Source organism: Triticum aestivum, chromosome 7A (assembly GCF_018294505.1).
Source record: "Triticum aestivum cultivar Chinese Spring chromosome 7A, IWGSC CS RefSeq v2.1, whole genome shotgun sequence".
Taxonomy (NCBI): domain Eukaryota; kingdom Viridiplantae; phylum Streptophyta; class Magnoliopsida; order Poales; family Poaceae; genus Triticum; species Triticum aestivum.
This window is the reverse complement of record NC_057812.1, coordinates 206,742,000-206,765,639: the sequence shown is the minus strand read 5'-3', so window position 1 is coordinate 206,765,639 and position 23,640 is coordinate 206,742,000. Positions and strand designations below refer to the sequence as shown.

The 23,640-nt window shown below is 46.3% G+C and overlaps 1 protein-coding gene across 1 annotated transcript; it reads left to right on the top strand.

The window, feature by feature from the left end:
• The first annotated feature begins 12,534 nt into the window (after nucleotides 1-12,534).
• On the top strand, nucleotides 12,535-21,599 carry LOC123153263 (protein DETOXIFICATION 16). The gene is made up of 9 exons (XM_044572466.1): nucleotides 12,535-13,224; nucleotides 19,672-20,216; nucleotides 20,299-20,385; nucleotides 20,471-20,527; nucleotides 20,603-20,841; nucleotides 20,930-21,000; nucleotides 21,185-21,250; nucleotides 21,339-21,425; nucleotides 21,537-21,599. The coding sequence occupies exons 1-9, from the start codon at nucleotides 12,970-12,972 to the stop codon at nucleotides 21,597-21,599; spliced, it is 1,470 nt and encodes a 489-aa protein (XP_044428401.1). The 5' UTR covers nucleotides 12,535-12,969.
• Nucleotides 21,600-23,640: the final 2,041 nt, after the last annotated feature.

Genomic DNA, 23,640 nt, shown 5'->3' with positions numbered 1-23,640 from the left:
TCATAGGAACATTATTCTTGAATTTTGTTTCTTATTTGTACTAATCATGACAGGTTCCGAAGATAGAAGTTCTTAGACGACGAACACATCTTCACCATCACGAGAGTTGGGACAACACACACAAGCACATGGTCAGGTTATTTTTTTACCGTCATTTGAGGGTAGATTTAATCCTACTACTTATCTAGCTTAGGAGCTTGAAGTAGAACAAGTTTTTAGTCACCATGACTTTTCTGAACTTGAGCGAGTGCGAGCAGCACTAGAGCATTTACTGATTTTGCTTCTGTTTGGTGGAGTGTACATTGTAAGAAAAACATTGATAACCAACCCACAACTTGGAAAGTTTTGAAAGCTGTAATGAGACAACAATTTTTCCCTCCTTATTATCATCGTGAATTGCTTCGCAAATTTGAACAATTTAAACAAGGCAACAACACTGTTCATGCTTACTACCAAGAGTTCAAATCTTATATGCATCATTATGACATAGAAGAATATGAGAATGATACAATGAATAGATTTTTTGGTGGTTTGAACCATAATATTCAGGCAAGATTTTAGTATATTCCTCGTTGCATTACTGGTATGTATGTCCGTGCCTGTACCTTTAAGAGACAGATACAGGAGAATGCATTAGGTGACTACAACAACTACTATTCCAGTTCATGCTCACCACCGCCGGTGGGTTCCTCCATCATTGCACCTCGGATTATGAGCGCGGCATCATCTCAAGGGTATGGTACATTGTCAACGTCCGTACCTACATCAGCTACATCTTTGCCACAAGGTAACAGTCAAGGTATTGATGATATAACTTCACATGAGAATGATGCATGCCTAGTTAACTTGAATGCGTCATGTACTGAGTTACCTGTTGATTTGAGCACACCACCTATTTTAGAGAATCTTGTTACTGTCATGAATGCGTCATGTGATCAAACAACTGAAATATCAACAATTTTGAGTGCACCCATTGAATTAACTGTTGATGCAAAAGAACTAATGTTTAATCATTTTGATATGGCCTCCAATCTTGGTGATGATTCTGTGTCCAATGACTTATTGCATGTTTGCTTATTTAAGCATGTTGTAGCATGTAAATTTGATGCAAGTAAGGTTTATTCATCAAAGTTGGGATGGTTTAATGATGAACATTGCGAATCTTTTGAAGTGAATAAGAGCTTCACTTATATGTGCAAACTGAGTTGCAATATTTTCATGCCTTCTACTTCTTGTGATATTTTTTTGGCTTTAGATTTTATGAACAATGAAAGTTACTCATGTATACATGTGACATATGTGCAAAAATCAAGGGAAGTTAAAATGGATGACATATACATATACAACATGTACATCTTGTCTCTTTTGTTAGCCACATTTCAGATTAAGCAATGCCGAGGACGGCTTTGTTTTCAAAAGGGGAGGATGATGAGGACATGACTACCTTGCATACGACCAAAAATATTGCATACATGCATATTTGTCAGGTGATTTCTAATGCAAACTATTCAATAGTCTATTTATGTTATCCAGAACAAAAATACTTCACACACTTTTGTGTTTTGTCCAATTGCAGGTGTATGGGACATTTGTACAATCCACATATGAAGATAAGGGAAAAGAAGATGTTTAGGTTGTGTTCAAAAAGTCCTCTCACGTCACTTTTGGGCCAAGAGAAGATAGAGTCCAAGTCTCTCACGTTCTGGATTCAGATTTGGACTGCACAGACATACCTGACTCAAAACGCCAACAACTTTTTCATACAGACTCCGATTTGGGTGATTCTTTTTTTGTTGGAAACTAGATTTCGTGCTCTTTCCATCCCAATTGGATTCACCTTCAAATTCTTCCGGAGCGTTGAGTTACGGACGAAACAATCTGACGCTGCAGCAGAATCCGAGTCAAACTACAAGCCCAAAGGTGTTGCATCATCTCCATTTGGGCCCATGAGCCTTGTACGACCTAGGGTTAGTTTTAGGCTGCCTTGGGACGTCCTCCCACCTCCTTGGCCGCCACCCCTTGCTCCTATATAAGTAGATCCATCTAGTAGCTTTTTGCTAGGGATTTGTTTAGTTAAAAGCTAGCCATTGCAACTTCGTGTACTTCGTTTGTGTCCAACGACCAGACCAAGACCGCTTCCGGATGCCCACCATTATCAATACTTCATATATATTTGTGATATTCAGATTGCTTTATCATATTCTTGCTCGTTCTTCGATTGCTTGCAGGAATAGACCTTCGTGGTCAGGCTGACCGTGCTTCTAGCATCGTCAGTAACCTCAGGAGATTGGTTTAGCGGTTGCTAAGGCGCAACGTCGTGCACGTTTGTAGTCGGATCATCAAAGTCGTCTCCACCAAATCGATAGTTATCATCTCATCGAAAGATCGGGACCCTCGCCTCTATCACCTCCTCCTCGGACAAAATGGACGTACCCTCAAAGGATGGTGGAAGAGCCTCTCACCGTGGTACCAACACAAGATAGCCGAGCTTGTGCACGAGTGGGATGCTGAGCGAGCACGACACATAATGGCGGGACTGGCTCCGAGCTCATGGATGATAGCCCGGAGGAGGATGCCCCGGCGATGGAGGAGGCATCCGACGACGTGCCAACGCATGCGTCTGCGCTGCTCACCAACTTCACCATGGCGTGGATGCAGGCGCACTTCAATATCATCATGGTGAAGCAGGAGCAGCCGTCGCCGCTGGTGTCAGTATTCTGGATGCTGAAGGAGGAGCAGAGATACAACCTCAACCTCCTCGAGCTGTCAGTATTCTGGATGCTGAAGGAGGAGCAGAGATACAACCTCAACCTCCTCGAGCATCATCGGTTGGCCGAGCAGCAGATCACCAATGAGTAGGCCAACGAGCTCGCTGTCCCGGCCATGGTAGGGGAGAACCCGGAATTCATGGACCAGCAGTGGGCGATCTTTGAGTCTGCGCGCAATGGCCGCGCTGTCTAGCATGGTGGCGGCGCCATGTCCAGGTGGATGATGATGTTGCGGCGTGACAGGCTGTAGCGGACAAAAACAATGCCACTGTCGGTGTTGTTCGCACTTTTCGTCCGGCTTGATCGTGACCTCATCTCCATCAGCGACGTCGATAGCCAGGGGACGGCCTCCAACAGCTAGCCGACGGATGACAACGAAGAGTAGGAATGTGGGACACAGATGTGACCACTCTAATGAGGAGCGTGTGACGGGAGACGGCCGCCCACGGCCGGCGAAGCGTTGACTAGGCTAGTTTGTGTCCAATTCGATTTTGTATGGTTTCTTTATTTTTATTCATAATGTGTCCAAATCTTTGATGGACATGGTGAAATGGTCGGCTTCTGTTACAGACCATCCGGACACATCCACGAATGGACAGTTAGTCTGATTTGGGACCCGGCATTGAAGATGACCTTATGCCCTTTTCAGAAGATACTAGTACGTGTCCTCAGGCTGGTCACAATGGGGAGGAATTTAGGAGTAACATCACACACTCCAATACAACTTTGCTTATGTGGCACATATTTAATGAAGAGAAAGGTGCTTGTGGTAACTAGCTAAGTTACCGGAACATCACACACTCCAAAAAACAATGAGTCTATAACCTAATAAATACATCGTTGCATGACACTACATAGATGTTCCTACCCACTATGAAGGTAGTAACATAGTCTAGGGAAATGTGTAAGTTACTAGCTTATGTTCTTGCCCATTGTGACCAGCCTCACCAATTAAAACCATTCAGGTGTGCATCAGGGACGAGCCCTCGCGATAGCCACGTCGACGCATTTACTGTCGCAGGGATAGGTGGTTGTGCTGCCTGTCCACCCCAGATAACACCTTCCCTGTTACTTTCCTCCCTAGGCAACCCACGTACGCGACCTCCCTCTCTCTCGTGTCCTCTTCCATCTAAGCCGCCGCCACAAGCATCGCCAGCGGGAGAGGAGCTAGCTCCGTTCTCCCACCAACTTCGTCGCCACAAGAGATGAGAGGGTCGGAGGAGAAGGCGGCGGCGGCGTTGGTTTCGATCTGTGATCTGCCTCGATGTGGGAGGCGGCGGATCGATTCGGTCGAAGTTGTTGTCGGAGGTGCTGGGTGGTAGGAGCACCACCCGACGGCCCTGGTGAACGACGATGGGGCCACCTGAGGAGGGCGGCGAGTTTGTTGACGACTGCAACGAGAGCTCGTCGGATCCGTCATCGGCGTCGTTCTTCTGCTTGAGACAGCCGTCGTCTACGTGACCTCCTCGCCGCCACGGGTGGACGCTGGTGAGGCCAGCCTTCCCTCCACGGCTCCACGACAGATACTCCCCCTCTCCCCTCGGCTCCCTCTCCCTTACCCTATCTCTCTTCCTGACTCTCTCTCTTATACACAAAAAGAGCCGTGGTGGCAGCACAACAAAGTACATAACTGGATGCTAAATTGGCAGATTTATCCAATCCTCATACTAGATTGAATTAATGAAGCTGCAGTTCATTACTTATCTGAGCACTATCAAATAGAACTAGATGTGATGGATTAAATATCCTTGCTGAACAACTAATTACACTGGTTTATTGATCGATCTGCAAGATTTGTCATACACGAACAAGGAACACACGGCTGGAGAACATGACATGGAGGATCTGGATCCTGGCAAATAAGGAGGAGGTGAGCTCTTTCTCTTGGATCGTAACCTCCTCGTATGAGATTTTATTGGGTTTGGTTTGTGTGAATTATGTACGTCAATGCACATGAAGGATTTCAAGCCCATGATTTGTGGTTCTGGTTCTTTCCAAATTGCCATGATTTTAACCAAAAATTTGGTGTAGATTCTAATTTGTGTTGTAAGTGCATGCCATTTTTGGTTTTACATGTTTATTTATAGCTTACATCTCTTATTGAAATTTGCAGGATGAGAACTGAAGCATGGATCTGTACTATGCTATCTGGATTTGTGATCTTATTCATGGAAACAGTGAAAATAGCGAGTACCGGTCATTATTTGGTCCCAGTATGCACAGCTTAATTTAATTTTCATTTTGCAAATTCAAAGGTGGCTGAGGACTGTGATTTTGTGGACCTACCAGTCCCTAGGAAATTAAGATCATGTACTGATTGCTGTCTCATAAAACTAGGAACATGGACAACTTTGTCCCTTTCTCTTTCCATCTTTACCTATTGATTTGCTGATTGCATAGGAGCATGTGTGGAAAATGGTTTTCAAATTTGATGGCTAACCAACAAATATATTTGTGTGTTTTACAAACTAATATTGTAATATTTTTTAACAACAAATCTAACTTAACCTGTCTCTGAATGTATTATTGATGTTAGTGTTTCTAACCTCGGGACATTCACGCATTGGATGTTTTCTTAAGCCATTGGCAGAGCACCAAATTCACATCTCAATATTGAGTCTCCTACTTTCAGGTTTTAGCCATACACAATCATGCCGGTCGGACCGTTCCCTCGTCACTGCGGCATGCCAAGAAGAGGCAACATCTTTCAGCTATAAGTGCTCAGATTTTTCTGACGGGTCATGAAACAAGAACCGATGAGACGATGGTATGTATCTTCTGTCTGAAAACTGCTCTTTACTTGTCCTAATAAAAGACATTGAATTGTTTCACGGAGGAGGAAGTACTTGCTGATACTTTTCCAGCAATATCCCAAATACCTCCACATTCTGAGCCAACAGCCGACATGGCGACCGAGCAAGAAACCCAATAAGTTTTGCATATGTCAGTTTCCGTAAGATGTAGTGTAGGATATGGAAATTCTCAGTTTAACCTGAGTTTCGATTATCAGTATGTCCATGGCTGTTCACAAGTCACAACGTCCAATCTGAAGCCATTAATGCATCCGAAATTAGTTGAAGCTATGAAATCAATTAGTGCATTTTTAATGTATGAACATCTATTCAATATCTCTTGTTTGTTATACGCCAGAGTTGCAAACCTTCCTGAAATTGTGTACAAGACCTAAAGACCCAACGGTCTGGTCTTTCCCATTCTTGGCCATCGGGAGGAAGCAGAGCAGCTGCCAGCGGCCGGGGAGGTGGGGCGGTGGATGAGAGGAAGCGGCTGCGAGCACGCACCGGTTGTGCACCTCGAGGGAGGATTGGGTGGGAGGAGAGGTGGTGGCGGTAGTTTCAATATGTGATCTGCCACCGGCGCCGCCACAAGGATGGATGGCAAGTGATGTGGCCACTAGTGCCATTGCTATGTTTCCGGCTCAACGGTGTACTGGTGCTGTCGTTACTATAAATCGCGAGCTTGATATGCAGCAGAACAATGGACCAAAAGATTGCAGGGCAGTCAAGCTAACGACGGAGCAAGCTTCAGGTAGCGCAGGGCATATGTTACGAATAGGGGACATGGTAATTAAAATACCAGTACAAGACAAGGTTGAGCCACGGTTTAGAACACCAAGCCAATACGTGATGGTAGGCACCATGAAAATCAAGATTTAGTTTATTTAAGGATATGTCACGTTGATTTCTTTTGGTCTAATAAAGAAGAGTCCTAGTTTTTCATAGGTTGCTATGTGATCAACGGTGCCGGATAATTAAGTTTGTTAATTTGTTAGTTGGGATAAGAATAGGAGTCCAAGTCAGTTTAAGCTAGCTAGAGAGTCGGTTGTGTGCGCCTATATAAGGGGCCGGCTACGGCCGTGTACAGGAGGAGGTTTTATTTGAGAAGTTTTGTTTAGATCGTGAGTTGAATAAAAGTCAGAAAAAGTCCCATGTCGGGGGACACCAAATATCGTGTTTGCTTTTGCTGATCCGTGACGGATTTTTTTCGCTGCTACGCGTGGAGTTGATTCATCTACTCGACGCCAGTTTTTGATATTACGGTCTTGTATCTTTGCTCGATCGGAATTTCTTGTTGCTGCTAGTACCGTGAAAGTTCGGGCCGACGACCGACTCGCCATCTAGTCGAGTCTACATCAAGTAGTATTCAGAGCTAAGGTTGTTCACGGTATTGTGTTGATCAAGATGTCGACCTCGGTCAACAAGGAAGACGAGGTTGCTGCTGATTCTCAGGAAATTGTACGTCCAGTGTACGCGGATGATATTCCTCAAAATATTCGGGATGGTTTTGACCACACATGCAACTACATCAAGCAATGTCATGATGCGCTCGGCAAAAGGATAGATGTCCTGATCACTCGGTTCGATGGTTTGGCAGACATCATCAATATGCCGGCAACGAATTCTGCACCACCACAGACTGCTCCGGCTGCTCCACTGCGTTATGCACCACCGGCTCACGACGGACATGCCGGCGTGCATGATCGCCGTTTGGCGGCACCTCATGTTGGAGATGATGGTCTTGATGATGGCGTTGACCAGGCAGTGGGGTACGCTCCACGACCACGACACTATGAGCCTCGTCCTGAAACTTCCGCTCGTGGTGGAGCGCATGACCGTGTTGGTCAAGCTGTGCGTGTTCCTTTGGACGATGGAATTGGGCGCATAAAAATTTCAATCCCTTCTTTCTCCGGCAAGTGCGAACCAGAAGGCTATTTGGAGTGGGAGATGCGTGTTGATCAAATTTTTGATGCCCATCATTATAGTGAGGAGAAGAAAGTTCAACTTGCTGGAATTGAGTTCACCGGTTACGCGCTAATTTGGTGGAATCAAATTTGTCGTTCAAGACATCGCCCGACGACTTGGCGAGGTATGAAAGAATTCATGAGGCGACGTTTTGTTCCTGAGCACTATAAAAGAGATATGTACAACAAGTTGCAGCGGCTCTCTCAAGGTAATATGAGTGTGGATGAATATTACAAGGAGATGGAATTGCTTATGATACGTACAGGGACAACGGAGGATCCAGAGGCGACCATGGCACGTTTCTTTAACGGGCTAAATATCGAGGTGCAGGATCGTGTTGAGATGGTGGTCTACTACAACATACAAGATCTTGTGCACCAAGCTGTGCGTGCGGAACAACAGATTAAGCGACGCCAAGTCAACACAGTTTCCTGTGCCACTTTGAACACATGGCGACGCTCGCAGCATAAGAATGAGGATGACGGACCTAGCTCCAGGGCGACTTCATCAAATCGCTCTCATGGTTCCGTGCAAAAGGATGCTCCAAAATCAGGACTGTCGATGGTTGATTCTAGTGCACAATCGACCGGCCGCACTAGTGGCATAGAGTGTTTCAAGTGTGGAGGAAGGGGACATATGAAGCGTGAATGTCCTAATGAGAAAAGAGTGTTGCTCACGAGAGATGGCTATGCATCCGCTAGTGATGAAGAGGCAGTTTCTGACACTTCTAGTGAAAAGTCTAAGGATACTGAAAATGTCGTTGCGAGTTTTGAAGCTGCTGAGTCATATCCTTCACTAATGGTGCAGCGAGTGCAAGACGATCGTATTGAGGATAAAGGACAGCGTTGGAATATTTTTCAAACTCAGTGCATGATCAACAACACAAGTTGCAAGCTAATCATAGATGGTGGAAGCTACACCAATGCGGTCAGCAAGGCATTGGTGGACGCATTAGAATTGCGAGCGTGGAAACACCCGCAGCCGCACTGCATCGAGTGGTTATATCAGTCTGGCAAATTAAAAGTTACTCACAAGGTGCGTGTCAATTTTTCAGTCGGTGACTATACAGATACAGTGATTTGCGATGTATTGCCAATGGATGCATGCCACTTATTGTTAGGTAGACCATGGCAATATGATCATCATGCTACACATGAAGGAAGATCCAATACTTATTCTTTCTGGGATGTTGGAAGACGGCGTGTGCTCCGACCGATGTTTTCTAGTGATATAAAGCAAGATGCTATTGATTCAGTCCCAAAATTTACCAAGAAACCGAGGACGGCTTCATTCCAAGAGAGAGGGAATGATGTGGCCACTAGTGCCATTGCTATGTTTCCGGCTCAACGGTGTACTGGTGCTGTCGTTACTATAAATCGCGAGCTTGATATGCAGCAGAACAATGGACCAAAAGATTGCAGGGCAGTCAAGCTAACGACGGAGCAAGCTTCAGGTAGCGCAGGGCATATGTTACGAATAGGGGACATGGTAATTAAAATACCAGTACAAGACAAGGTTGAGCCACGGTTTAGAACACCAAGCCAATACGTGATGGTAGGCACCATGAAAATCAAGATTTAGTTTATTTAAGGATATGTCACGTTGATTTCTTTTGGTCTAATAAAGAAGAGTCCTAGTTTTTCATAGGTTGCTATGTGATCAACGGTGCCGGATAATTAAGTTTGTTAATTTGTTAGTTGGGATAAGAATAGGAGTCCAAGTCAGTTTGAGCTAGCTAGAGAGTCGGTTGTGTGCGCCTATATAAGGGGCCGGCTACGGCCGTGTACAGGAGGAGGTTTTATTTGAGAAGTTTTGTTTAGATCGTGAGTTGAATAAAAGTCAGAAAAAGTCCCATGTCGGGGGACACCAAATATCGTGTTTGCTTTTGCTGATCCGTGACGGATTTTTTTCGCTGCTACGCGTGGAGTTGATTCATCTACTCGACGCCAGTTTTTGATATTACGGTCTTGTATCTTTGCTCGATCGGAATTTCTTGTTGCTGCTAGTACCGTGAAAGTTCGGGCCGACGACCGACTCGCCATCTAGTCGAGTCTACATCAGCAAGATCAGAGGTGAGCCCCCTCCCGTGCGCCGGCGTCGGTGAGGGTCGGGAGCACCACCAAGCCGTTCCGCGGTCCGCCTCCGGCTTCTCTGATCAGTAAGATCTTCCTCCTCTTCCTTCCCCTCTCCTTCTCCCTCTTCCTGGCAAGACGGTTAACATTGATTTGGGTGGTGTGATGGCCAGATAATCGTAGACTGGTAGTTATTGCTTCTGAAATTCCTCCATCTATATACGTTTGGCAGAGTTTGGTTAACTGCTCCTGTTTGTAGTAGTAAAATTGCATCAGAACAACCTCAAAAAAGAGTACATTTTGATGTGTTGATCGTTCCTCCCTTGAAATCACCTTTATTTTATTTTTTTTGTTTTTAGTGAAGCAAGTCTTTTATGCAATTTTTGCATGTTTTTTTCCTCTGTTTGCAGGTTGTTGTCGGGTGAGCACCGGTTTTGTCGCCTTTCATCGATCGATCGTGTTGTTCATCTTCCTGTGCTGGGCCTTCTGCCTCGTTCGTCGTCAAGATGCGTTTCTGCTATTCTTCCGTGTGATTTAGTGTTTTCGGTGTCCTTGGATTCATATGTATGTTGGTCGATTCATGCTCATTAGGTGTTTGATGCTATGCCATCCATATGGTGGCCTGGGATTTTCGTTTTTTTGTCAGAAATCGCACGAGTGAGATCATTCTCGACTTCGATTCGGCGTTCAGTGTACTGAGTGGATCGTCTCTGCAGTTCAGGTACTGTTTTGGATCTCTTTGAGCTAGGTCCAGTTACTTCTGATTGGTCTCGGTTTGTTATCCTCGCTATTATTGTGGTTGCACTCTCTTGTGATGTGGTTGTATATCACGAGTCTTTCTCCATCAATACATCGGCTATCTCGACATGTTCTTACTTTTCTATCCTTTAGTTAATAGCCCACATTTCATACACGTACCCTCTGATGCACTACTTACTTTCAGAAGACATAGCGGTGGATGTGACATTTTTTAGAAAGTTTTAGAATCTTTGAATTCTGCGGTCACCCCCCTTAATTTCTGCACCATAGGATAGAGTACAACGAGTCCTCTCAGATTCAATTTTCTGTTCACTAACAAAGATAGAGAGATTAAGCTAAGTTATTCAAACCCCAGATGATCTAAGTCGCCTACTTTCTCTTACCACACGATTGCATTTCTTCAAACTATGTTGCTTTTTAATCATCAGGGTTTTTATATTTTTCAGTTCTTCCAGCAGAAAGTAATCTGATTTGTCAACTAATTATAAACAACATCATGTTAACGTGAATTTTGGTTCACCTTCACTCATTCTGACATCTATCACCATAAAATATTTTACATGCAAATTGTCTTTGTCCTTAGTCATGGGCGGGTTTGGGAATGACATTTATCACCATAAAATATTTTACATGCAAATTGTCTTTGTCCTTAGTCATGGACGGGTTTGATTGAGGTGCACTCGTGTAGAGCACTTTAAGTCATCAAGTACTTTGGTGTCCTATTTTTTGCAATATAGAATGTGTCATGATGCATTTTCTTCTGCAATCTTATTTAGATGAGCAACATCTCTATAACTGAATACAATAATGAAGCTGCATTTGTTTTCATGGATGGCTCTTCTCTCATCAGGCAGCACCAAATTGGTAGGGCTTCCCCTCATACTTTCAATGCTTCTCATTCAGTGCATTGTTGTTGTTGTGTGCTTGAATACTCTTCTTTTACTTGCATCTTCTTTTCCATTTAACTTGACTGAGCATTTTAGTCTGGCAATGTGCCCATGTCAATTCTTCATATGGTTATCGCATCAGCATGATACAAAATGAGAGCATTTCATTTTCATTCGCTGCACTCCATCTGCATCTGTCATGTTACAATTAAATTCACCCAGTGCACCAAGAAACCTTCTGTATATCTTTTCAGTATCTACAATCTTTCTTCATTGGCGGCTAGATAGTTTCATGGTTATGTTCTTCTGCAATTATCTTTTCGGGTCAATTCACACATGATATAGCTAATATGTTGTATGGCAAATTAATTTAGCCCTGTTTTGGTGGCCAACTACTGATATGTTGTTAGTGGCTAGAACAAGGCACATACTATTTTCCCCCTTTCGATTGGGTGATATACCCCACAACTGTAAAGAAATGAAGTTGTAGTGTTGTATGATGAATTAATTTAGCTCTTTTTCAGTGGCCAACTGCTAACATCTTATTAGTAGCTAGAACAAGGCACATACTGTTTTTTTTCTTTCGATTGGGTGATATACCCCATAGCTGTAAATAATGAAGTTGCAGTGTAATGATATATCATCTTATTGCTGCATCTTTTGCCTTGCAGTCTTGAGTACTTGTGGTTAGCTAATGTTTATTTTCTGATTCTACTGATTCTTGTTAACAGGGTTGTCTGACATGCTTTGCAATGTTAGTGCTGGTCTGAAGCTTTTCTAGAAGCATTTGTGTGTTCTCATGCTCAGGAGTTACAAGGAGCAATGGTGCTATGGTCTATAACTTCCACTCATCTTCTACCGAAGAATGATCCTTAGCTTAGTTACTTAGCTTGATGTCTTTTTTCGAGGATAGGTTTGGAGTTGCATCCGCTTTTGTCTAGGTTGGTACTTCGACCAGAATTCGCATGACACTATATGCCAAGATTAGTTGTTGTACTTCCTCTAATGCATGACTGAATGGAAACGACTGATTTATTTTTCTTGTAATATGTGAACCATGTACTGCATCAACACTCAATGTAGATCGTGCTTTCAATTGGCTGAGCACAAGAACAATTGACATATTGTGTATCACCAATAGCATATTCATGTGCTAACCAAAACAAGATTTTTTTGGTGAAACGGTTGCCTCCTACCTGGCACCGCACAACCATCTCTTAGGAGGCGCCCCAATGGGGCGCTATTTGGGCGCCCCATGCAAATGGTGCCCATCGACGATGCTCTCTACGGGGCGTGTTTCTTCCTTGTGCTAGAGAGTGCTGTTCCCTCGAAAAATCGCCATGGGATGGATTCACGACCATTGGGCGTGTTTCTTACCTGTGCCAGAGAGCAGGACGATGCAGAGCAGGGCCAACCCAAGCTGGATAGCAGGGCATCATCGGAGGCGGAGGAGAGGTTCGACTAGAGCACTGACATGGTGGGGTTCGGTAGGGTCAATAAGGTGACCCACAGGGCTTAGCAAGACGATCAGAGACGCCTGTAGGAGCAGAACACAACTTCGGAAGGATGTTCATCGGCAATTAGAGAAAAAAGAGGTGAAAGGATCGCTTGTCAATCTGGCACCGCACAAACTTCCTCTCAGGAGACGCCACCGGGTGGCGCTCCAACCCCTAGTCATAGTATACAGGAGGAACAAGCAACAGACCTGGCAAGAGGAGGCAAAATGGAGAAGCCAAGCGTCGAGGAAACTCTGCTCCAGAGGAGCCGGGACAAGAAGGAGCTAGTTGGGGAGAGCTTGCCGGTGGGTGACGAGGTGAAGCGGCAGCTATGGCTGGCCGGTCCGCTCACCGCCGGCAGCCTGCTGCAGAACCTGATCCAGATGATCTCCATCATGTTCGTTGGACACCTCGGCGAGCTGCCCCTCGCCGGCGCGTCCGTGACCACCTCCTTCGCCACCGTCACCGGATTCAGCTTGCTGGTAAGCAACATTTCGCTTCGCTGTTTCTTAATCATGCTTCATTTTTTCTATATCTCGATTGGCGCTTTTGTGGGATGGAAGCGTGCGAATTTGTTTGGTTGCCCCCATTGGTTTGTTCATGCTATCCCATTACTAGCAGTAAAAGAAGCTGAGTTTTCCGGTGAAAAAAAGGAACAAAAAGAAGGTGATTTTGCCACTTGAACAGTTGCACTGGCTATTGGTGTGCAGTGTTTGTCGGAGTATTTGGAAAGGGAATAGTTTTGTGCTTTAGAGATGTCGACAATTTGTAGTGACCAAGGGACGGTGCACATATGTGTGGTAGTTCAAGTGGTATCCAGCAGCTAGCTTCTGGACTGTTGTGTTGTGTTCTCTTTCACGCGAATGATCATGTCTTACCGTGATATATAAGGGAAATTAATTTGAACGAAGATGGCAGGAATGAGTATCATATACAAACATGACATGCTGTTTTGAAAAAAAAGATGGCATTGTCTACTCCTAAGTTTTCTGGACTTGTTTTCAGTCATGTTTTAAACCTCTGGATATGCACATCCAGCCACACCTCAGAGCATCTCCAGCCTCGTCCCCAACAAAGCACCCTAGACGATTTTTTGACCGCCGGTGCCAAAAAATCGCCCCAGTCGCACCCCCAAAGGCCCCTTTTACGTCGGCTCGGGCCGAAATTGACGCCGGGGGATCCAAGTCGAATCCGGTGCGCTGGGGGGCGTTTGGAGGCGCCGACCGAATCGTTTTTGGCGCGAAAATCGGCAGGCCCTCCTTGGCAGCGACTCGACTCTTCTCGCTGCTTCGTCGTCCTCATCGCCTCGGTTCCCGTGGCGGAATCAATGCCAAAGCTGCCGCGCGCTGCCACGCTGGTCAGCCTCCTCCATTGATGCCTCACGGGCGGCGCAGTGAAGACGGGACGACGCACATCCCTCGCCCGCCACACGTACACACGACGGCCACGCGTATGGGCGGCGTCCCAGCCTATATAAGCCGCCCCCAGCGCGGGGGTGACGCATAGGCTCTCCATCGCCGACGCCCTCGTTCCTCGACACCCCCGTTCCTCCCTTTCTTCTCGCCGTCAACCATGGCCGAGCGCTTTCAAGGCGATGGCGCGGCGGCGAACGGCTTCAGCCGCCGCCACCTTCACGAGGACGAAACTCGGCTCCTCTACGAGGCCGAGTACCCAGTCCCGCTAGACATGCGGGTGCCCGGGACATGGAGGATCAGCGCTGACGGGGTCCCGGTGCCACCGCCGCCCACCGGGGCGGCGCGGCGTGCGAAGATCGCGCGTATCCGCGCCTCTCTGCCGCAGGCGGCGAGGGAAGGTCCGTGGTACGTCCCCGACAGCCCGCTCTGGGAGCAGTACTTCCGGCGGCGCCACACTGAGCAGCTCGAAGCCACCAACGGCGTCGTGCCCTCCGGAAGGCACAACTTCGAAGGCCGCCGCCGATGGCGGGGCGTGCCCGGCCGCACGCCGGAGGCCGTCCTCGAGTACATCGAGGGCGGCAACACGCCCAAGCTGGAGTACCCCTGTCCCCCGTCCTTCTCCCGCCGGCGTGGGAGCTCGTGGACGCCGAGGCGCATGGATCCGGGGGCGTCCTCCTCCTTGTCCGGCCGCTCGTCCGGCTCTCCGTGCCTTCGCCCCGCCAAGCCGAAGCCCCAGGACAAGCCAGTCAGCCAGCACACCCGCAGCTCCGGCGTCCGCATCGCCGACTCCTCCCCCACCTCTGGCCGCCTCGTCCTCGTCGGGCCGAAGGAGGAGCCCGGCCTCCCCGCGGAGTACGATCGAGGCCATTGTCCGGCGCGGCTTCTCCGACGAGTCCGCCCTAAAGTGGGCGCGGGACGACTACCTCCGCGACGAGATGGTCCGGCAGCGCCGAGCCCTGGAGGAGATAGCCGCCCGCAAGCGTGGGCGCGAGGACGAGAACGGCGTGGTGATCCTCGACAGCGACGAGGACGAGGACGCCCCCGGGCCGTCCAACCCACCGCGCCAACCTGGGGAGGGGTGCAGCAGGGACGGCGGCCGCGGAGGAGGTGACAACGACGACAGCGGCGGCGGCGACTACACGAAGTTCTACAGGCTCCTCGGCATGTAGAGCTTCAAGGGCGGCGGGCGGCGAGGAACTGTGAGGGTGACGACGGGCCTTGTAGCTTTTTTTTCTTTTGTAATTTTTTTTAAATATGTATGAACTCGCCGAAGTTTGTGCTTATTTGCGCCTTGTTTGTGCTGAATTTTAGTTTTAAAAAAAATCATGGGCACCGCAACTGGGGAGCATTACGCCCCCAGCACGCGGTGTATGCCGGTGCGTCTTTATGGGGCGATTTTTAGCGCCTCCTGAGGAACCAACTGCTGGAGATGCTCTCAGTCCATATATTACTTGTGAAGTAAAAGTGGCACCAGCACTCTGCTGAATTGCACACTTTCGAAGCTGATATTCCAAACTTAGAGGTGCCTTTTTTTCCGGAAAAAACTCAAGGATGTCATTTTATTTTTTGGGAAAACCTTAGTGATGCCATTTCAGATGTCATTTTACTTTTGTAAGTAATCACTTTTTTTAGCTTTGTACTTGTTTTTTTTATTTTCTACCTTTGTATTTGTTGTGATTGCAATTTTCTGTGCATTTTATTTTGCAATTTTACTTCAGCGGGGGTGCGTGATTAAACAAATGACTGTGGACTCTCTGGAATGCAGGAATTTGAGAACATATGAATAAGCAAAAATACATAATTGAGATGTCATATGCAAAAAAAGATGTCATATGCAGTGGAATCCTACAAGATTTCAAAAAAAGAAAATTATGCAAGTGAATTTTAACAGTGCGCGGGAAAGAAGCACATGAATTTTAGAAGATTTATGAGAGTGTACAGAGAGATGAAAATGGATTTGACTAAGTTGATGTTTTGCTCTCAGAGTTCATATAGCCCGAAATTTTCAAACATTCAAAAATCAACCTTAGATGTTTCAAACAAATCTGAAAAAAATATGCAAGTACTTATAGATATGTGTGAAATTTCATCACAAAATGCGTTTTTACGTGGCCTGTACCAAAAAATTATAGAGAACCGTGTAATGTTATAGTGATTTTTTTTTTGAGAAATCTCGCTAATGTTATAGTGAATAGTACACGTGCTAGAAAAATATGTGATTTTTTTCTTTTTTGTGTAGCTCGCATAAAGAAGTATTTTGTCGTGAAACTTCGCGGGCATGTAGTATACATTCATATGTATATGTGTATTTTTTTGAGAAATTTTTGAAGTTTTCAAATAAAGAGCTCCATGGAGCTTTAGGCGTTTCCGCATTTGACTTCTCAAAGTAAAAAAAAAATGGTTTGAACTTATGTTGAGATTCCTATGAATATGGGGCACACGGATGGATTATATAGAACTTTCGTAATTTCAACCCTCATGATACAAAGGACTTCAGCAGAGAAATGCCTTATTGTATGATTAAAATCCTATAGTAGTCCTACAAAAAAACCTTCAATCCAAGGTATCCTTCGTCATGTCGCCATGACCCGTCGGTTGCCGCCTAGGTGCCCTTGCACCCCTGTTAGAGCATCTCTATCAGACCTCGTATAAAGCTGCGACCCGTAAAATAATCACCAAAATACGGATTGATGCGGAAAATCCTGCCCGGTCAAACCCTGCAAACACGTCCGACTCATAAAATTTTTTGCGGGGTGCGGCGCCCTCAACCTTTAGATTCACGGGTTGGGAGGCTGACCCGAGCTCGCCCCCCTATCCGCAGTGAGATTTGGCGCGAAGGAAATTTCCATGCGGCAGTTCCCGCTCCCCCCCTCTCGGCCACCATTGCCCCGCCACCGCCCGCTCCATTCCATCTTCCCCGGCCATTCTTCGATACCATGGAAGCCTCCCAGCCGTCCCCTGTCACCGTGGAGGTCGCGCACGTGCAATCCCCTCCGGCGGATCTCATCGCCGGTCAAGTCGTCCCCGTCATCTCCCAAGGCACCACCGCGCCTGCCCGCAAGCGACAGGGCAACGTCATCATGCAGGGCGGCAATCCGACTGGCCCCGCCGGAAAGGCACACGCGTCGGGCGCCAGCGCCGCTGCAAGATCTGCCCGGCCGCCGGCGGAGAAGGTGGGCAAGGTTTTGGGCGTGAAACACAAGAAGGTTCCTACGAAAAGGCCGGCGCCTTCGTCCACTTCCTCCGCCCCGGCAAGATGTTCCCCGGCGATGCCGTTCAACGGCGCTGCTTTGACCGCAGGCGAGGTGTTCGATGAAATGTCCGGAAGGTATGCATCTTCGATCCCTTGTACTTGTTTCGCTTTTCACCATTGTGGTAGCTCGTGACTTGATGTCACTCACTGTAGCGGTGGTTCTAACAATGCCACTGTCATAGTTCGTGAACTTGTCGGACACCAACGCCGTCGACATCGATCAAGCCCCGTTCGTTGATTTCGGTTACAATGAAATGGAGGGTGGCGTGGGTGATCACGGTGGTGAAGATGAAGTGGAGGAGGTAGATGAGGGGGCGTATGAGCAAGCGCAAGCAAAAACAAAAGCGTGAGATCGAAGAACTACACGATGTTGGAAGATCAAATCTTCATCAAGGCTTGGAGTGTGGTGTCTCTTTATGCTTGCACGGGTACACCTCAAACCGCCAAGAGGTATTGGCAAAGAATCGAAGATCAATACTTCCGCATGATGGGGAAGCATCCCAATAGGACTCCACGGACCTTTCGGTCACTCCAAGATCGTTGGGACGTGATCAAACCGATTTGTAGCCGTTGAGCTGCTTGCTTGGAACAAGTTCGCAATGCACCTCCAAGTGGATCCGTGGAATTCAACTATGTAATTTTGTTTTCACGTCCCAAGTTGTGCACATCATTCGTACCATATGAAATCTTTGCATCATTTGACTTTGTTTGAATTGTGTAGGAGAAAATTGCCCAACAAAGATACAAAGACATGGAAGCCTCCGAAGGCAATTTTTTTAAACTAGAGTATTGTTGGGACTTGCTCAAAGAGTATGGCAAGTGGAAGTGGATTGACAAAGAATCCCCACCGAAGTGAGGTCCACTTACGAACATGGATGAAGATGAAGATGATGATGGCCCAAGAAACTTGAACAAGTCTGATGGTGACAAGAAGACAAATGTGAAGATCAAGAGGGAACACGAAGCATCGAGCTTGCGGGACAAGATAGATGCCATGGTGCATTCAAATGAGTTGATGTTAGCGAAGACCTTGAAGAGAAAGAAAGAGTTGGCCGGGAAGAAGGCACAAAAGAAGCAAGGGAAACGTCAATTGTTTAAGGACGAGGGGTTGCGCAAGGCGGACATTGAGGAGAGAAGAGCACATGGCGCTGAGAACAAAGCCATGTCCAAGCTTCTTGCCAAAGAGAATAGGATCATGACATTGAACCGCAATGATATGGACGATATCACCAAATAATGACATGATATGACAAGGAGAGACATTTTGAAGAGGAGGATGGTAGCGGCGGCCGGTGCGTGTTACAGTGCCAGTGATGTTTTCTCATCGGGATTTGGAACCAGTGTCGCCGATGGATTCAGTGCGTTCGGCGATGCTTTCGGTGTCGGAGTTGGAACAAGCTCCGGCAATGGATTCGGGGGCGGGCGATGGCATCGATGGAGGTGGTGCGGAGTGAAGATCATGATGACGGGTGAAAAGCGACCAAGATAATGATGGACGTGGTCGTCGCTTTTGCATGAAGTCCTTTTGCGTTTGTTGTACAAAACTACGCTTTTATTTGCGTGCGAACTATGTTTTGTTGTTTGAATTTGAACTCAATTATCAGAATCGCTGTCAAATTCACCTATTGGGGGTTTTCGGTTTGCAGGTCGATGCGGGATGCGCCCGAGCAGACCCCGCGTAGTCGACCCGTAAAAGAGCATATTCTGCGAATATCAATTTTTTACGAGTCCATTTTGCGGGGTTGATTCTGCCGCCGCCTGCGCCGATCCGCAAAGCCGTTTTTCCGCGAACTGTATACGTATTTTACGGGTCGGTATTATACGAGGTCTACTAGAGATCCTTTTACCGGCGTTTTTTCCCTCGTGCACACGTGCCGACCCTTCCAAATCCTCTTACGCCCAAACTATGGTATCCTTCTTTCAGTTTTGTGCTATGTTTGTAGTGAATTTGCATCTTTTGATTTTCTGCCACTTCAAATCCAGTTACGTACAAAGTCGAGTTCAAGTTTATAGATCTCCAAGTTCCGGTTTCATAAATGATATTGGGAATGTCTAGGGCACATTTAAATGTGCCCTACTTATTGCACATCTAAATGAGTGAATCAAGTATGAAAAGGAAAAAAAAAAGAAAAAGAAAATATCCACATGAATTTCAACGTAAGATTAATGATATAGGACTTAGATGTGCAATACTTATGGCACATCTAGATGTGCTTTAACAAAACTGAATGATATTCTTCGTTTTTGGTTTACTTGATCAGGTTGGCATGTCCAATGCCCTGGACACTCTGTGCGGCCAAGCATTTGGCGCCGGGCAATATCACCTCCTCGGCATCTACAAGCAACGCGCCATGCTACTACTCACCGTCGTGAGCATCCCCGTCGCCTTCATGTGGTTCCACACCGGCCAGATCCTGCTCCTGTTCGGCCAGGACCCCGACATCGCCATGGAGGCAGGCACGTACGCACGGTGGATGATCCCGGGTCTCTTCGCCTACGGACTGCTGCAGTGCCACGTCCGGTTCCTGCAGGCACAGAACGTCGTGCTCCCGGTAATGGTCAGCGCCGGCGCGGCCGCCCTGTTTCATCTGCTCGTCTGCTGGCTGCTCGTGTACGTTGCCGGGATGGGCGGCAAGGGCGCTGCTCTTAGCAACGCCGTCTCCTACTGGGTGTACGTGATCTTACTGGCAGTGTATGTGAGGGTGTCGAGCTCTTGCCAGCAGACGTGGACCGGGTTCTCCATGGAAGCCTTCCATGGGGCGCATGACTTTTTGAGGCTCGCCGTGCCGTCTGCTCTCATGCTCTGGTGAGTGATATTTGGAGGTATTAATTAATACTCCGTTACGTAGTTGTGATCATTGATAGGTTTTTTATATTCGCAATGGCAGCACGGAATGGTGGTCGTTCGAAATCCTCGTGCTACTTTCGGGGCTTCTTCCAAACCCCAAGCTGGAAACATCCGTTCTGTCGATCACGTAAGACAATCGCATCGACATGATTGCTCCTGTGTTGATTTGCTTCGCATCCTCACATTTGCTTCCTCCGTTTTCTCAAGGATAGACTCAACACGGTTAACTGCCTCTTCATGATCCCCTATGGCCTTGGCGCTGCCATAAGGTAAGTGATACTATTCGAGGCACTCCTACTATCATGCTCATGCTATTTTGCATGACATGATCGTGCTTGGTGCAGCACCCGTGTCTCGAACGAGCTCGGGGCGGGGCGGCCACGGGCAGCCCGCCTCGCCATGCGGGTCGTCGTGGTCTTGGCCATCTCGGAAGGAACTGTCATGGGGATGGTCGTGGTCCTCCTGCGCTTCGTCTGGGGCCATGCGTACAGCGACGAGGAGGAGGTTGTGAGATACGTTGCCAGGATGCTACTGGTCATCTCGGTTGTCAACTTCTTTGATGGAATTCAGTGTGTTCTCTCAGGTACTTGCTTCTCAATTGCTATGCTATACACGGTTACTCTTAGATACTTAACTTACAGAGGGAGTGAACATGCATCACGTATGTGTAGGTGTGGCTAGAGGCTGTGGGTGGCAGAAGACCTCTGCATGTATCAACCTCGGCGCGTTCTACTTAAAGCCAGTTCTTTTGGGCGATTCTACCAGAATCGCCCCCCTCCTCAGTTTCTTCCAGAATCATCACTCCATATGTTTTTTACAATCCTAGCTAATTAGACTTTAACTAGATAGAATTATAAAAAATATATGGAGTGACGATTCTGGGAGAAGCTGGGGAGGGGGGCGATTCTGGGAGAATCGCCGAAAAGAACTGGCCCTTAGTTGGTGTACCGGCAGCCTACCTCGTAGCCTTCACGCTGCGCGTCGGCGGGATGGTGCCTTTCCTTGTATTTATTTGGTTTTCTTGAACTTTTATGGGTTTGATAGCATGCTAATAATGTGAAAATAATGATGTGTGGCCAGGGCCTTTGGATGGGAATCATATGCGGTATTCTGGTGCAGGTCTTGCTGCTCGTGACCATCACGCTATGCGCTGACTGGCAGAAGGAGGTACGCATATGCAGATGTTGTAGATTGGCTATGCCATTTTCGTTATGTTAGATTTGGGTTCATGAGTGTAAGTGATTCATGTTTTGTATGAACTGGATATGTGATGCATAGGCAACCAAGGCGAAGAACAGAGTCTTTGTTTCTTCTCCTCCAATGGACCTCCTCACGACATGAAGATGAGGGCTTGTGGTAATGAAGCAGCCAAACAGGGCGCACGCTGCGAATTAACAACAATGACAGTGTGTACTTTTTGGGGGCAAGACGCGTGGTTAACGAAGCCATGTTCTCTAGTCTCGCCCTAAGGTCGTGGGAGAATGAACCATGCATTGACAACTTGATTCACTATACCACATGTTTTTCTCTCAACCTTCTGCCTTTGTCGCTCATCTCTCATTGGGTTTTGGTAATTAATGACATGAAAACTAAGAGTAATGATGTGTTATCAAGTTTATTTAGAATAGAGTCAATTACACCGATGATACTATAACTTGGCATAAACGACCACTTTAGTGTTAGAACTTGTGGTGTACATCGAGGTGGTGCAAAAACTTGGCTCGAACATGTAAATACGGTGCTAATTGTGTTTGTATACGGCAGCACTGCTGACGACGCATGCCAACGTAGCGTGGGACGCATTGTCAGTGACAATACAATGGTTTTTTGCGAATATCACCTCAGTTTTTTTCCACAAAAAAGCCCCTGATAAAAAAACACCTCAGTTTTTTATTTCTTCCACGGAAATGCCCCCGACAAAAATGGTGCGGTGGGCATCCGACCCGAGGACCTCTAGTACCCTGCGTGTGCAGCTAACTACCCCATCAAGGTCGTCGTTCCAGTATAGAATAGAAACAACTTTTATATATCTTCACTTAGACAACATAAATTAAGAATTTAAAATTTTCAAAGAAAAAAACATATGCAGCCGCTGAAATTCGAAAATGCAACCTTAGGTCAAGAACGAGCAGAGCTACCACACCAACAATTGTAATTACATGTTTACAAAGAATTGTCACGTATTATGTCTATAGCAGAACACCCTCATGGGCTAAAACGGAATTCAGTTAGTGCAGCCAATTTTCAACATGTTAGTTTTTCAGAAATTACATAAAATATTTGAATTAAAATTTTAAGTAATATCCATATAAATAAAGTAAATCACATTATTAAATTTCCATATAATTTCATAAAATGTTCACCTATTAAATTCATAAAAATCGAAAAAATTATGAAATATAAAAAATATTAACTAATTTTAGAAACTCTTTCCATATTAATTCAGTATTTTAAATCAATTTCTATATATATTTATATTTAAGTAAATTCAAGCTGTTTTCAATAAAATATTCATCCCTTGGAATGAGTATAGCATATAAAGCTGTTTTCAATTAAAATTTATTCTGCTGACAGCTGGGACCCTCTTATCAAGTGCTTTTGCGTGAAAAAACAAAAAAATGTGGCAGTTTTCGAAAAAAGAGCACGCAGACGCCCCATCTTCGTTGTTGAGTCGCTGCCAGCGGGCCACGCGCCATGCTGGCATGCCTCGTCACCGTCGCGTTCGTATACAAACGCGATTAGCACCGTATTTGCACGCTCAAGCCAAGTTTTTGCACCACTTCGATGTACACCACAAGTTGTAGCACTAAGGTGACAGTTTGCGCCAAGTTGTGGCACCACCAGTATAATTGACTCTTTAGAATAACATGTAATTAGTGTTGTGACTGGCGATCAGGCCGTGTCTTAATGAATACGAGTGTTCCATTTCGAAAACAATTGTTTTATATTTCAAGAAACGTCATTGGTGACCCTCATTTTTTGTGCTAGCAAGTGGTTGGCCTTGTAAGCTCTTAGAGCATCTACAATCAGACCCCTTAAACGTCCAACCAGATTGCATGGTCACTGTCTGGACAGGAAAGCGAAGAAAAAAAACTACCCATATGAGGATGTCCTAGATGTCCACAAATCCCCATATCCACACCAAATATGGGGAGGATATGAGGATGTCCTGGCATGTCCGGGCACGTAGGATGCGGCCCACCTCGAATCACTTTTTCTCTTTTTTTATTCTTTCTTTCCACTTTCTCTCTTCATCCCCACCAATCACATGCATTTGACTGGACAATTTAGGGATGATGTAGGGGACATGATTGCATGCATGCACAAATTGAGGCCCAAAATGGACAGGGATAAAAGTTAGCCAATCCTAATTCTATATGCT